Source organism: Battus philenor, unplaced genomic scaffold (genome assembly GCF_028537555.1).
Source record: "Battus philenor isolate CCGP_79_NKW_IND1 unplaced genomic scaffold, ilBatPhil1.0.hap1 SCAF_15, whole genome shotgun sequence".
NCBI classification, from domain to species: domain Eukaryota; kingdom Metazoa; phylum Arthropoda; class Insecta; order Lepidoptera; family Papilionidae; genus Battus; species Battus philenor.
The window spans coordinates 13965424-13979282 of record NW_027181677.1 but is presented as its reverse complement, the minus strand read 5'-3'; the positions used below and the strand labels follow the sequence as shown (position 1 = coordinate 13979282).

The window sequence follows — 13859 nt, the reverse complement described above, 5'->3', positions numbered from 1 at the left end:
GCAAATAAGACATACAACATACATCGAGATATTGAAATAATTCAACATGTAATATATTAGGGGGACATGAAAGTACACCAATACCTCACATTGCGTCGTGGATACGTTCCAAAAAAACACGACGCAAATTGAAACGGCGCAAAGTGAATTAAGCTTTTCTATAGCAAACCATGTAAAGATAGGTTCCAGGGTCACGAAAATACTACTTTAAAAAAAATAGAACAAAGTAAATATTTAAAAAACAAAAATAATACACTCTGCCATAAAATAATAAACCCTGCCAATAAATAAATTGGAATAATATTTACCTTTTTTACAACCAGAAACCACACGTAAAAAAATATATAAATTTATTACTCGCTTTTAAAAAAAAACTCAACACACTACATTACAACACACTACGTAATTGAAACTGAACTTATAAAATTAGCAAAATAAATTGAAAATAAGACTCTATTTAAATTGCTTTGATTATTAGTTAGAAAGGGAATCCCCGAGTTTTGATGGCACGGCGCAATTAAAAACAAGTGTTGCCATCTTTTAAGAAATAATAGAAAATTGCAAAAAAAATTAACGACTGTAACCCAAAACAACGCAACCTCGAAAATCTAACGACGCACGGTGAAAATTTGTACTAATTAAGCAGCGACGCAACTTCGAAAAAATCGCAAAACGAAACGACGCAAAGCGAGGTATTGGTGTAATAAATTTAAATTCACACGACGACATTTTTAACATGTTCTTATTTCCAATCAACAACATATTCACCTTCGTTTAAAAATCAATCGGTGTTTCGGTAGAATATGTCGACAGAAACGACATTACTTTCCTGTTCCCAGTGACATATAATATCGTATATTGCCAACAATTAGATAGGAGATTCAAAAAGATCTAATAAGGGCTTAATTTAAAATTATTACTGACAAAAGGTTTAACTTAAAAAATCCTTCAAGGATATGATTGTACGTATATATAACATTATAATTACTTCTACCTTTTCCATACTATGGTTGTCTGTAAGAGATTGCCTTGTGTGATAAGACCGCCCATTGTACTTTTTTGTATATTAGAACTAGCTGATCCCGCAAACGTTGTTTTGCAAAAAAAAATTGATATTTTAATTTAAAATTAAAAAATAAGGGTTGATCGTAGAGGGGTGAAAATTTATGGTTGTATGTATTCTTGTATGCTGTATCATAAAAAATAAAAACAAAAAATTTCGTTAAAAAAATAAAAAAAAATTTTTTAAGTGTGAACAACCTTTATGACTTAGGGGTATAGAAAATAGATAGTAGCCGATTCTCAGACCTACTGAATACGCATATTAAATTTGGTAAAAATCAGTCAAGCCGTTTCAGAGGAGTTCAAGTTCGAACACCGTGACACGAGAATTTTATATATTAGATTAAACTATTTAAATGTATCTTAACGTGTACAATAAAGAATATTAAATTAAAATTAAAAAAAAACATTATTCCATAATATATCTTAGGTCTTCCTTTTCTTAGTTCTTATTTTCAGCCCCCTAAAGATCGCAAATATGACCTGGTCCAGTGCTGTCCGCCTCCAGTGATTCCTTGTAACCTCTATATCATCGGTCTACCTAGTGGAGGTCCCCAACCCCACGTCTACCAGCTCGTGGTCAAAAACTGCCAATTCAGACGAGCAATACTTCAAGCTATGTCAGTGATTGGTTATTTATTTATTTACTTTACCGGAGATAGACAGTAACAAAAGGCAGTAAGAAAGTACAAACTTAGAAGCTTAGAAATATAAAATTAGTTACAGTTGTTACCTTATAACTATCTCACTGAGAACACATAATGATTTATGGTCAAACAATGAAAAAATAAATAAAAATAAAAAGATTACTAGACAGATTACATATTATATAAAGGTATTCTGCAGATTTCCTCATTTTTGATTCGATCTCGCAGCGACAGTCCGAACATAGACCTATCCATTGCCCTCTGGGTGACCTTGAGCCTATTTATAATTCCCGCATAATTTTCATTTATTTATTTATTAATATTCTATGACAAAAAAACAAGATTGTCATATATATGTACTAATATGTATTAACAAAATTTTTGCCTAAGAGAAACTTTTCTCTAATAGATAGACTTACATTTAATAGAACAACGTTTTCATTCAATATATCAAATATACTTTCCGGCACAGAAAATATTAGTTTGACAACGGTGATGTGTAATACGTATGAGTTTTAGAAATAACCGCTGGACAAGCGCCAACCACGACAAGGCCAATGCAGGCCACCTCCGGTTGAATTTAATAAGTTCATTAAACAAATACTCTTAAATAAATTCGAAAATTACGTGAACGATTTCTTAACTTATAAATCTTGAAAGTTAATTATTCTACTATACTAAGGATGTTGTAAAAATAAATACATTTAAAAAACTTTTAAGTTATACGATTTTTTGATAGCCATATTGTGGTGGTTGTGGAAAAATATGTACCTAGTCCGCCATATCGGAACGGCGTCCATCTTGAATTTTAAATTTTGACATAATCATCGTGTTTTACTAATGTAGCCCTTTCATTTACCTATATTGAGTGGGTTAAGGAAAAATATGTAATCCGCCCTTTTGTATCGGCGCCCATCTTAGATTTATAATGTTATTCATTTTATTATATTGTATTGTCATCTAAATTAAATGTGTGTACCAAATTTCAGATCAATCTAACAACGGGAAGGTGCATAAATTTCAATTTCTAATTTTGACCCAAATAAATAAACAAGTTCCGTACGGGTCGAACTAAATAAAACCGTTTAATGACCTAAAATCAGTTTAAATTTGTAGGTTTTACTTGAATAAGATATATAACAAAAGATGGCGTTAGTAACACTGTAATTTTGAACAGCGTCGACAGATGGCGCTGGCAGTCGATTGCCTCGCGATATAGTTTCACAATGAGCCATCCGTAACACTATCTCCTCAGACATTCAGTATACTGCACGGAAGACTATCACCCATATACTGCAGATTTATCGCAGATCACTACTCCAAGGTCAACTTTATAGCCTATATTTATTTTCTTATTTAATTATTACTATTTACTAGTTATTTAATCAATGTAACATGACCGTGCTCCAGGGAACTGTGGATGACTAGCGTGCCTGGGTCTACCCGTGGTGCCATACTGAATACAATCCATAGGCCTTCCCAAAAATATCTATGGGAATTTATACCATAATTGCCCCGCTTAGCAGGTTAACAATCGCAGAGGACGCTGCTGATCATCTTCTGGAAACTTCTTTGTGAGCAGTGACAATTCTATATAACTAATGCACAAAGTAAAAAACTATATAAGATTGTATCCCAGGAATTAAAACCGCAACCTAAGATTGCAAATATCAGTCCTGTACCGCTGAGCTACCACTGTGTATTAAATTTCGATTTCCCAATTAAGAGATCGTTAAAAGGATCAACTCTACGGGCATTTATATATGCGAATAGGAATGGATAAATCAAAGACCATTGAATTGGCCGAAAATAATATTGATACATACCTGCGCGACTTGACGCAGCTGGTCACGTTGCATGCGCAGATCTGCGACGCGCTTGAGGGCTGCGTCTTCAGCTCGGGTCAGCGCTTGCACCGCATCCCTCACTGCTCCCAAAGCCCCCACCCATTCAGCACCATCCGCCGCGCCCGCAAGCTCCTGAACAATATACGAAAAAATATAGAAATGGTTAAGGATGACAGAGAGAGAGGGTGAAAATAGGAAAGTTTATATACCTGTCCCAGAAATAAGATGGGCAAACGAGAGGCCCCAATTACGGCTATTATGTAAAAAAAAGAACACAGTCGAAGACAACCGAACATACCCGAAGATAATCGAAGTTAGTCGAAGATAACCGGACATCGCCGAAGATGAAAAACTTACCTGCAGGTGCGCGTTCTTGTGGTCGCGCAGGGAGACGTCCTCGCTGGGTTCGCTGCAGCACGCGGAGGCCTGCTCGTGAGCCTGCTGCAGCAGCCGCGTACGTGCGTGCACCTGCGCCTCCAGCCAGCCACACTGCAGGTCCACGACACATGTCACCATAATGATACGACAATCACTTTTTTATAATTACAATCTTCATTTTCTATTTATAACATAAAATATCTTAAAATAAAATGCAATTTTTAGGAGTATTGTTATTCGGATAAAGAATTGGACTTATTTACATTCTCACTCACTATGTTCACGGTGTGTCACGGTGTTCGAACTTGAACTCCTCCGAAACGGCTTGACCGATTTTTGCTAAATTTTACATGCGTATTCAGTATGTCTGAGAATCGGCTACTATCTATTTTCCATACCCCTAAGTGATAAGGGTGGTCCACCCCTAAATTTTATTTTTAATTTTTTAGACAATTTTTTTGGTTTTTATTTTATTATGATACAGCATACAAAAATACATACAAACATAAATTTTCACCCCTCTACAATGAACCCTTATCTTACATTTGTTAATTAAAAACTTTAATTTTTTTTGCAAAACAACGTTTGCGGGATCGGCTAGTATACGTATATATATAGGTATATAAAGAAATTTCATTTCTCTACTGTGGTATTTTGACAGCACTATCATATGTCATAGTATTGATTAATCATAAAAGTTTCCCCTTAGAGGGTTATAAACTAAAATAATAAAAATAACTTTACAATAAACTATTAATGTCGTTTTTTTTTTTTGCTTTCAGGTAAGATTATTCTATCATTTTGTGTAAATACAAGGTAAAATATGCTAATGTAACCTAAGTACGAACTAAAATAATAATAATGTGATCTGTTTTCAGAAGCAACGCTTTATTGTTCTATTGTAAGATTATATTTATATATAAATACTAGCTGACCCGCAAACGTTGTTTTGCAAAAAAAATTGATATTTTAATTTACAAATAAAAAATAAGGGTTGATCGTAGAGGGGTGAAAATTTATGGTTGTATGTATTCTTGTATGCTGTCTTGTATCATAAAAAAATAAAAACAAAAATATTCGTTAAAAAAAATTTTAAGTGTGAACAACCTTAATCACTTAGGGGTATAGAAAATAGATAGTAGCCGATTCTCAGACCTACTGAATACGCATATTAAATTTGGTAAAAATCAGTCAAGCCGTTTCAGAGGAGTTCAAGTTCGAACACCGTGACACGAGAATTTTATATATTAGATATATATGTATATGCATACTTCGAATTTTGGGGTATAGATAGACTCATAAATTTAAAACTTGATATTACTAGTAACGCGAAGTAAGAGTTGACAACCTGCACATAAGCTTTTAGTTTAAAAAACCTTCGACAGAACTACGGTTTCAGCACAAGGTTCTATGAAACTTCGAGTAAAATCATCATGTTTTCTAAGGCTTTGCAATATTCAACATAAAACACGTGTTACGTTACGAATAGAAGATAAGATCTAAAAATATTTCTTAGATCACTCTGTATAGATTTCGTTTATGCAAATGAGTAATAACACACCCACTGCTTCGCCTACATGTAGCTTTCTTTAAATAAAAACAAACTGAATGAATACGTTGTTACAGCTGGGATCGACAAACTTTTCACTTGCCAAATATTATTGCAGATGCAAATAGAGAATGAAAACATTGCTAAGCTGTTAGAGGAAGAAGAAAGGCGCCAAATCTTCTTGGACTATTGTAAAAAGATAATAAATATGGTAATTAAAAGCAACAAATCCTAGTGGAGTAACATTGGAATAAGAAAACAAATTTGATAGTATATGATGATGTAAAATTTAACAAAATTAAAATATATATGAAATAATTGTAATGTAAAATATTTTAATAAACAAAAGTAAATGAAAAAATAAATAAACATAGTAAAATAGCACTCAGGAGGTGAAGCAGAAGTAAGGAAGGTGATGTAAGAAAGGAAAATAAAGCATGGAAAGAAATGGAAGAGAAGAGAATGTATTGAATAAAAGAAAGATGCGTAGAAGATTAAAGATGAGGATTAAAATTTTTAAACCAAAAAAAAATAACTAATTTTTTTTTTGGTTAAATTCCTCGCGAACGAATCCGCGGGTACAGCTAGCAATGTATGAATAAATACACTTACAACCTAGACACGTGTTCTATAAAAAAATAAATATTACCAGAAATGTAGATAAGGGGGGAAAAGGTGATGTGTGAAATGAATAAAAATGTAAAGGATGTATGGAAAGAGAAAAAGAAATGGTAAAGAAAGGAAATATATTAGAAAATATTTATACAAATTTACATATACAACACAAAGCAGGGGGAACGTAAAAAATATTAAAAAGGACAAATATAGTAACTAGCCATGAATAACTTGAAATAACTTGAATATGTATCAGCAACTTAATCTATGATAAGAACCATTAACTCACTTGCTCCTTAATCTTCTCCATCAGTTCAGCATATTTATCCTCATCTTGATCACATGTCTCGCAAGTAACTCCACTCTGGTCAACCTTCTCACTTCTCAGCGACTCTAACTCTCCCAGCACCGCTCGCATCTTGCTGTCTCTTTCATCGATAGTCTTCTTCATTGTCTCCAACTGTTCAAGTACTTCTGCTTCCTTCTTCGTCTTCTGCTCCAATTGGCTTTCCAAGTTAGCTATAATATCGCGTAGGAGAGACACCTTCTCCTCTGAAGACTTGAGTTCTTCATCAGTGATTGCCTTTCTCGATTCGAGGTCGGCGAACATTTGGTTCATCTCTCTGGTCTGTGTCTCCAATTGCTCCACCTGAGTTCAATATATTTTATTGCAAATTTAATTTCAAATCGATATCGGACACCCGTATAACTTTTACAAAAGATGACACTGAAAGTTTTTAGAGTACTAAACAAATAATTACGACGCAATTAATAATTTATTATTTATCAGAATACACACACAAAGGCTACCATCAGACCAGGAGATTTGCAAGTTAAACTAGCTGTAGGCTTATATGCCTTGGACAACAGATATTGGACTTCTAAAATAGACGCTACATCTGCACTAGTCTTTTTGGAAATAAAAGTCCAGTATTGGAGATCCTGTGTCTGATGATAGTCTCCAAAACTAATTTGGTACACACCTCTCTGTAGCTTTTTCACAGCCTTTTACAACTCAGTAAATACTCCTTCAGTAATTTTAAACCGTATTTCATAGTTATACATATTTTTTGGGAATAAATAAAAATACAGAAATAGTATAAAAATATATATGTAAAGAAACTAGTAACAATTCTATTTTGTATTGTGCCGCGCTTATTTAACGTCGGTAAAGCGGTCGCTGTTTAACCTTGACAGTTCATAGATGGCGTTGTTATTAATCGTGTTATGATGGCGTCCATAACGGTCGCCAGTCGGTAAAGCAGTTGGCATTTTAAATGTCAAAGTGATTATTTAAAATATTGCAGAATAATTTTTTTACAGGAATCGACAATTAAAATAATAAACTTTAATGTCGTCACTCTGTTTTCAGAACAACGCATTATTGTTTATTTCAAGCATATACCTACATAGACGAGAGAAAAGTTTATAAATAATTTTATTAATTTTAACTGGTCAGCTCCAAAAGCTTTCAGTGTCACCAGTGTGTATACGAACATAGGTACGTAACAAATAAACCAATTGATTCTAATTTCTATTCAATATCTAAATAAATAAAAATGGAGTATGTGTTTGTATCATTAAAATAACGTCTTTTTATTACATGCATTTGATTATATACATATAACAGTTTTAGAAAGGCTATAGTGGGGCATGGCATATAAAAGGTTGAAAAATACAGTTCTAGAACATAGCGTGCGCGTCTCATTACATATATATATATATATATATATATATATATATATATATATATATATATATATATATATATGTGTGAATGTGTGTGGTACGTACATCAACTTTTTTTTATTTTGTCTGTCTGCTATAGCTAATCTCTGAAATGGCTGAACCGATTTTAACGGTACTGGCAGGTACTAAGGCTTCTTTTATTTTACAATTTTTTTTGAATGAAATAAAAAACTAAATGTTTTATTCAATTCCACGCGTACTAAGTCGAAAGCACAACTATTGTCCAATAGACATACAGATAAAATTATTGCAATGGTAACATAAAAACAATTTAATCTACAATATATATAAAAACTTTCCACTAATTTATTTTAACACATATTTCTACATCTAAATATACGACAGTAGTAGCAATAGCTCCGATAAAATACAGAAAAACTACTAAAATAAATAAATATAATTTTACTAACGCTTTGCTACAGGATGATTAGATATAGATGTAAAAGCTTAGGGGTATATGTAACTTAATTTACAAAAAAAAAATATATTTTCCATTATCATTATTAAAAAAATAAAATGTTTACATCTAAGACCAATCACCCTGTATACTCAAACATCATCGAATAACTTATTTTGAATATATATTGGTATGGCACTAATTACGTGTGATGTTCAAATTAAAGGGCTACCGAAGCCGCTGTACCGCGTCTTGGGTAAGCGAGCCGAGGTGGGGGGGGGGGTAGAAAAAAGCATGAGCAACGGCTGCAAGCGTTGATATTAAGATACCAGTTATACATATATCGTATGTTTAAATAAATAAATACCTGAGGCATGGTATAGCGGTTTTGTTGGCACAATAGAGCAGTTAACTACAAAGCTAAACAAGCTAAAGCTATCGAAGTGCATGGGTGCGGACTCACGTGAGGATCGTGGCAGCGCGTGCGCAGCTCGCGCACCTGTGCACACACACGCAAGCGCTTAGTGTGTGTTCGTGTTAGTTCTACACTACTATTAGTTTGAGATGGACCTTGGAGCTGAAAGGTACTCGAGTGGCTACCATGAGCCTGTAGCCGCGTGGGAAGGTCTCCCATTAGGTGGACGACGACACAGTTAAGGTCACGGGTTTTTGGGAAGGAGGAGGGGGGGGGGGGGGGGGAGTACGACTTGCAGTTTCCTGTTAAGAAGTGCGTCCATAAAATACGTTCCCTGTTCACGTTGTGAAAGTGAGTTGTTTAGTTTGAAAAATGTGACGCTGGTAGCAGGTGGGTGTTCAGGATATTATTATAAAATACAAAATATTAACCCTTTCGCTGCGGAGCGACTAAAAATAAATTACTCTCTCAGCAGCCTGAGCGATAATGAGTAGTCTGTACGAACGACATGTATTCGGTTATATGACGAAATATCCGCACAGGAAGCTTGTGCAGCTGTCGTGTTGCTAACAAGGAAATTATTGACACGATAATGTGAAAGAAATGTACGCTGTTCGCCGAGAGAAAGCGTCTATAACCGAGCGCCAGAAGGCGCTGTTCGTTGAAAGAAAGCGTCTATAGTCGATCGCCAGAAGGCGCTGTTCGCTGAAAAAAAGCGTACATAGCCGAGCGCCTGGAGGCGCTGTTCGCTGAGAGAGAAAGCGTATATAACCGAGCGCCAAAAGGCGCTGTTCGCTGAAAGAAAGCGTCTATAGTCGATCGCCAGAAGGCGCTGTTCGCTAAAAGAAAGCGTCTATAACCGAGCGCCAGAAGGCGCTGTTCGTTGAAAGAAAGCGTCTATAGTCGATCGCCAGAAGGCGCTGTTCGCTGAAAAAAAGCGTACATAGCCGAGCGCCTGGAGGCGCTGTTCGCTGAGAGAGAAAGCGTATATAACCGAGCGCCAAAAGGCGCTGTTCGCTGAAAGAAAGCGTCTATAGTCGATCGCCAGAAGGCGCTGTTCCCTGAAAAAAAGCGTACATAGCCGAGCGCCTGGAGGCGCTGTTCGCGGAGAGAGAAAGCGTATATAACCGAGCGCCAAAAGGCGCTGTTCGCTGAAAGAAAGCGTCTATAGTCGATCGCCAGAAGGCGCTGTTCGCTAAAAGAAAGCGTCTATAACCGAGCGCCAGAAGGCGCTGTTCGTTGAAAGAAAGCGTCTATAGTCGAGCGCCAGAAGGCGCTGTTCGCTGAGACAAAGCGTCTATAGCCAAGCGCCAGAAGGCGCTGTTCGCTGAGAGAGAAAGCGTATATAACCGAGCGCCAGAAGGCGCTGTTCGCAGCAAAAGGGTTAAAGGATCCCAACCAATGTCTTTAAATTTGTTTATTATTAAAAATCATATTTTTTTTTAAAGTGTGGGACGGGGGAAGGGAGTGAGATCGCATAGTGTGAAATAGACAGCCTCATATAGTTATTAATAAAAAAAATACTTAAACCGTTTAGATTTTACGAGAACTATATTTAATTAAAACATATAATTTTTTATATTCATACGAATTAATATTATATTAAATATTCCGATATTGTATATCCTTATTTGTTATTTTAAAATTAATAAAAGTTAATAGCAACAAAATCACATGCCGTGAAAGAAATAGCATACAAAGTGCAGTTAGTATTTGCAAATGTTAATATAGAAACAACAAGTCGTTCAATTGACAACAGATGGCGTTCGCATCGTCTAAAAATACATGTTCATGTAAACACATTATTACCTCAATAACCAATATAATAACAATTGCCTTTTATTTTGTACTTAAAAAGTACAGTAATGTATATTAACTAAATTCAATTTTTTTCACATATAGAGTGTTTTGTTAGTTTTAGTAAGTCCTGTAAAAGCCTCGTTCAACCTACTCCATTCTACTCTATCTCTAGCCACTCTGTTCCATGTTACTCCTGGTTATTTAATGTGAGAACATTTCGAGCTGGAACATTTATTTACGATTTTCTTTGACAGTTTTTACAGTTTTTTTTTCTTTGCTGTTGCAGGGTTGTGGTTTCTATTTTCCACGTGAACAAAACCATATTGTCTGGTGAATACAGTATGTGCATCTTGGTAGACAGTAACACAATATTATTTAAAAATTAAAAACGTCGAGTGATTTTGATCTCTACCTCGCCTGATGATAAGCGATGACGAGATCTTCGATGCTACATGCTTGTCTAGAAGAAACCTATTCACACTTGTCTTGACTCCTTAGTTACAGTTAGCTGGAAACAATTACGCCGGAAGGTTGTTTTGTTCTATACCTTCGCTATTCACATTATAAAAGTATCAAAACGCAAAGAAACCATATGCAATAGTATATTTCTTTAATTTTAATGGTGCATGCATGGTGCATACCTCAGCAAGGATGCGTGCATTGGACAGCAGACGAGCAGCCAGTCGCGAATTCTCATCTCGCAACTCGGTAAGGCGATGCGCGAACTCATCGCGCTCGTGCTCCCTCTCAGCTGCCTGTTCCTCCACAAACTGCCTCGTGGACCTCAACTGCCTGTTGGCAGCCTCCAGCTGTACACACACACACCCATTAAACCGCATATAATGATAAACATACAAAACAAATGAAGATATATCTCAGTGGTGTACGGCATGGACAGGTCCAAAGACCGATGTTATACACTCTATATAAAGTTTAGTAGTTGTATTACCTGATTTAGTTCAATAATTTATTTAACACTTTTTTTTTCTATGAATCTTTTCATCATTTCATGAAATTATTTTCATCATCTTATCAGCCGACGAAGACCACTGAAAGGTAAAGGCCTCGATCAAAAATCGCAATTGAGACAGGTCTTGCGCTCTGCCAGGATCCAGAGACTTCCAGAACTTCCCAAACTTAACAATGTCATTGTCCTACCAAAATGGAGCACCTACTCATGCTACGTCTAAGTTACATAAGCTATGTTTTATGGTGCTAAAGTTAAAGTTAAGATGGTCTACTTCCGTCCACTTTATTGTGAAGATGCAACTACATATGTGCTGTAATAGTATAGTGGTCAAAATGCCAATTCGTCATGTTGGAGACCAGATTTCGATTTCGTAGATAGATACAGTGGGTATCTACCCTATATAAGTAGATAAAACATACCACAATTGTAGATAACTATAGATAATGTCTAGAAGATTTATCTACATATGTAGCTGTATACATTGACGATATAATATTTATCAAAAGTCTTCTTCACTTGCTTCTAATTTTCAGCACTAGTCCATAAGTCATATGCAATTGGTTTGAGGTGGTAGCCAACAAGTAAGGCTTTCAGCATAGTTACTGTAGCAAAGCCTTCCCACAAATACATCTTAAAATGAGGTTTAATCATCAAGCCTTATAACATAGTGTGCTTAGTTACACGAATAATGAAGGTATTCACAAAACAAAGCACATATATATATATATATATATAGTCAACATTTATTTACATACACAGCAGGCAGGGTAACGAACGATATGTACAATTAACAAAGACAGAACATTTTAACACTGAAACAACAATGGTAAATGCATGAAACTGTTTTATCTTATTTTCTCTGAAGTCAACAAATAAATACATATGACAAAAATTGTGTTTCTGTCTTTCTGGACCTTCAAGAGCAACCTACCATTGTCTGCAAACAATAAACATCTATTAAAACTACCAAGACTTTTGTTGAATAAAATATTTTGGAACTAATATAACAGACTACACACCCTTGAACAACGTCATTGAGTTGCCATCTCCATTCCTTTATCGGACTACTAGGCGCAGGCAAAAGTTTCATCCATACGTTGTTGACATACCCAAAAGTCGAACTAAACGGTTTGACAGCTCGTTTTTGGTGAGATTCGGAACGACCTGCCTGGGTCTATTTTTCCTGACGAGTTGAACTCTGGAGCATTTAAGAGTAGAGTGAATTGGTTTCTTTCGGATGGGCGTGAACCACCTTCGTCTTCATCCACACTTTCCATCAGGTGAGGTGGAAGCAAAAGCCTATTCGATTACAACTATATATAATGTTTCCCAAAGTAACCCTTGGTGGTCCATGGGAGACTAGAGAGGTTTACATAGGCTTGACAAAATAATAGTTCACATTTCAAGGTCCACGAAAATTTATTGACTATCTATAGTGAAGAATTAAAATATTTGTTGTTGGTTGAAATAAACATGAACTGATTGGTTTCTTTATCTGTGTGGTCAATGCCAAAACGTAAACTTGGATGGAATTACTTTTATTTGTCGACTTTATTTATCTGTCGTCGACGCACAATCTAGTTATTAATTAACACTGTGTAGTTTCAACTCAGCTGAAACGTAATATCTTATTTATGAATTTTGACGAGTTTTAGGAATATGATACAAATTGTAAAATAATTGCGGCGTTCCACAGGAACAAAGTATATTTTTAAAGTGATACGAGGGTCAAACTGAAAGTTCTTAGAAAATCAAAAACTAAGCATTCTAGCAAGTTATTAGTTTTATTATAACTTTTCAAAATAGCGTCCATTTACATCAATACATCGCTGCATTCGATGGAACCATTGAGAAAAGCACCTTGCCCACTCGGCCTTAGGGGTCTCTTCGACGGCGTTTTGAAACGCAGCCACTGCTTCTTCGGCGTCCATAAAATGTTTTCCTCGAAGTTTTTCTTTTATTTTCGGGAATAAATAAAAATCGCAGGGTGCGAGGTCGGGGCTATACGGTGGGTGACCCAGTAATTCCACGTCTGAGGTCGCCAAATAGTCGATCGTTTGCCTGGCGGTGTGCGACGAGGCATTGTCGTGATGAAGGAGGATCCTGCTGCGAGGTCGTTTCTCTCGAACTTTTTCCAAGACAAGTGGCAAACAGTTGTTAGTGTACCACTCTGCATTAACCGTTTTCTGATCCTCTAAGACAACTGTCGCGTAATGACCTGTCTTTCCGAAGAACGAGGCCACCATCTTTTTTCCAACACTTTGACCTCTCTTCACTTTAGTTGGCAACTCTTCGGAAGGAAACACCCACTGAGCAGACTGTCTTTTGGTTTCCGGATCATAACAGTAAATCCAGCTTTCGTTACCCGTTAGTATGTCGAACACAGCATTTGAGTCACCTCCGTTAAATTTTTGGATCATTTCTCGGCAC

The 13859-nt window shown here is 35.8% G+C and overlaps 1 protein-coding gene across 5 annotated transcripts in view; it reads right to left on the bottom strand.

Annotated features, from left to right (window-relative positions):
• The window catches only part of LOC137918944 (putative leucine-rich repeat-containing protein DDB_G0290503), a 124340-nt gene that overhangs the window by 46355 nt on the left and 64126 nt on the right, over window positions 1-13859 (bottom strand). For all 5 annotated transcript variants that reach the window (XM_068761885.1, XM_068761886.1, XM_068761887.1 and 2 more), the window contains 4 exons: window positions 11101-11268; window positions 6388-6747; window positions 3914-4045; window positions 3536-3688 (listed from right to left, as the gene is read on the bottom strand). In XM_068761885.1, coding sequence (XP_068617986.1) covers window positions 3536-3688; window positions 3914-4045; window positions 6388-6747; window positions 11101-11268 — 813 coding nt within the window. The remainder of the gene's footprint in view (window positions 1-3535; window positions 3689-3913; window positions 4046-6387; window positions 6748-11100; window positions 11269-13859) is intronic.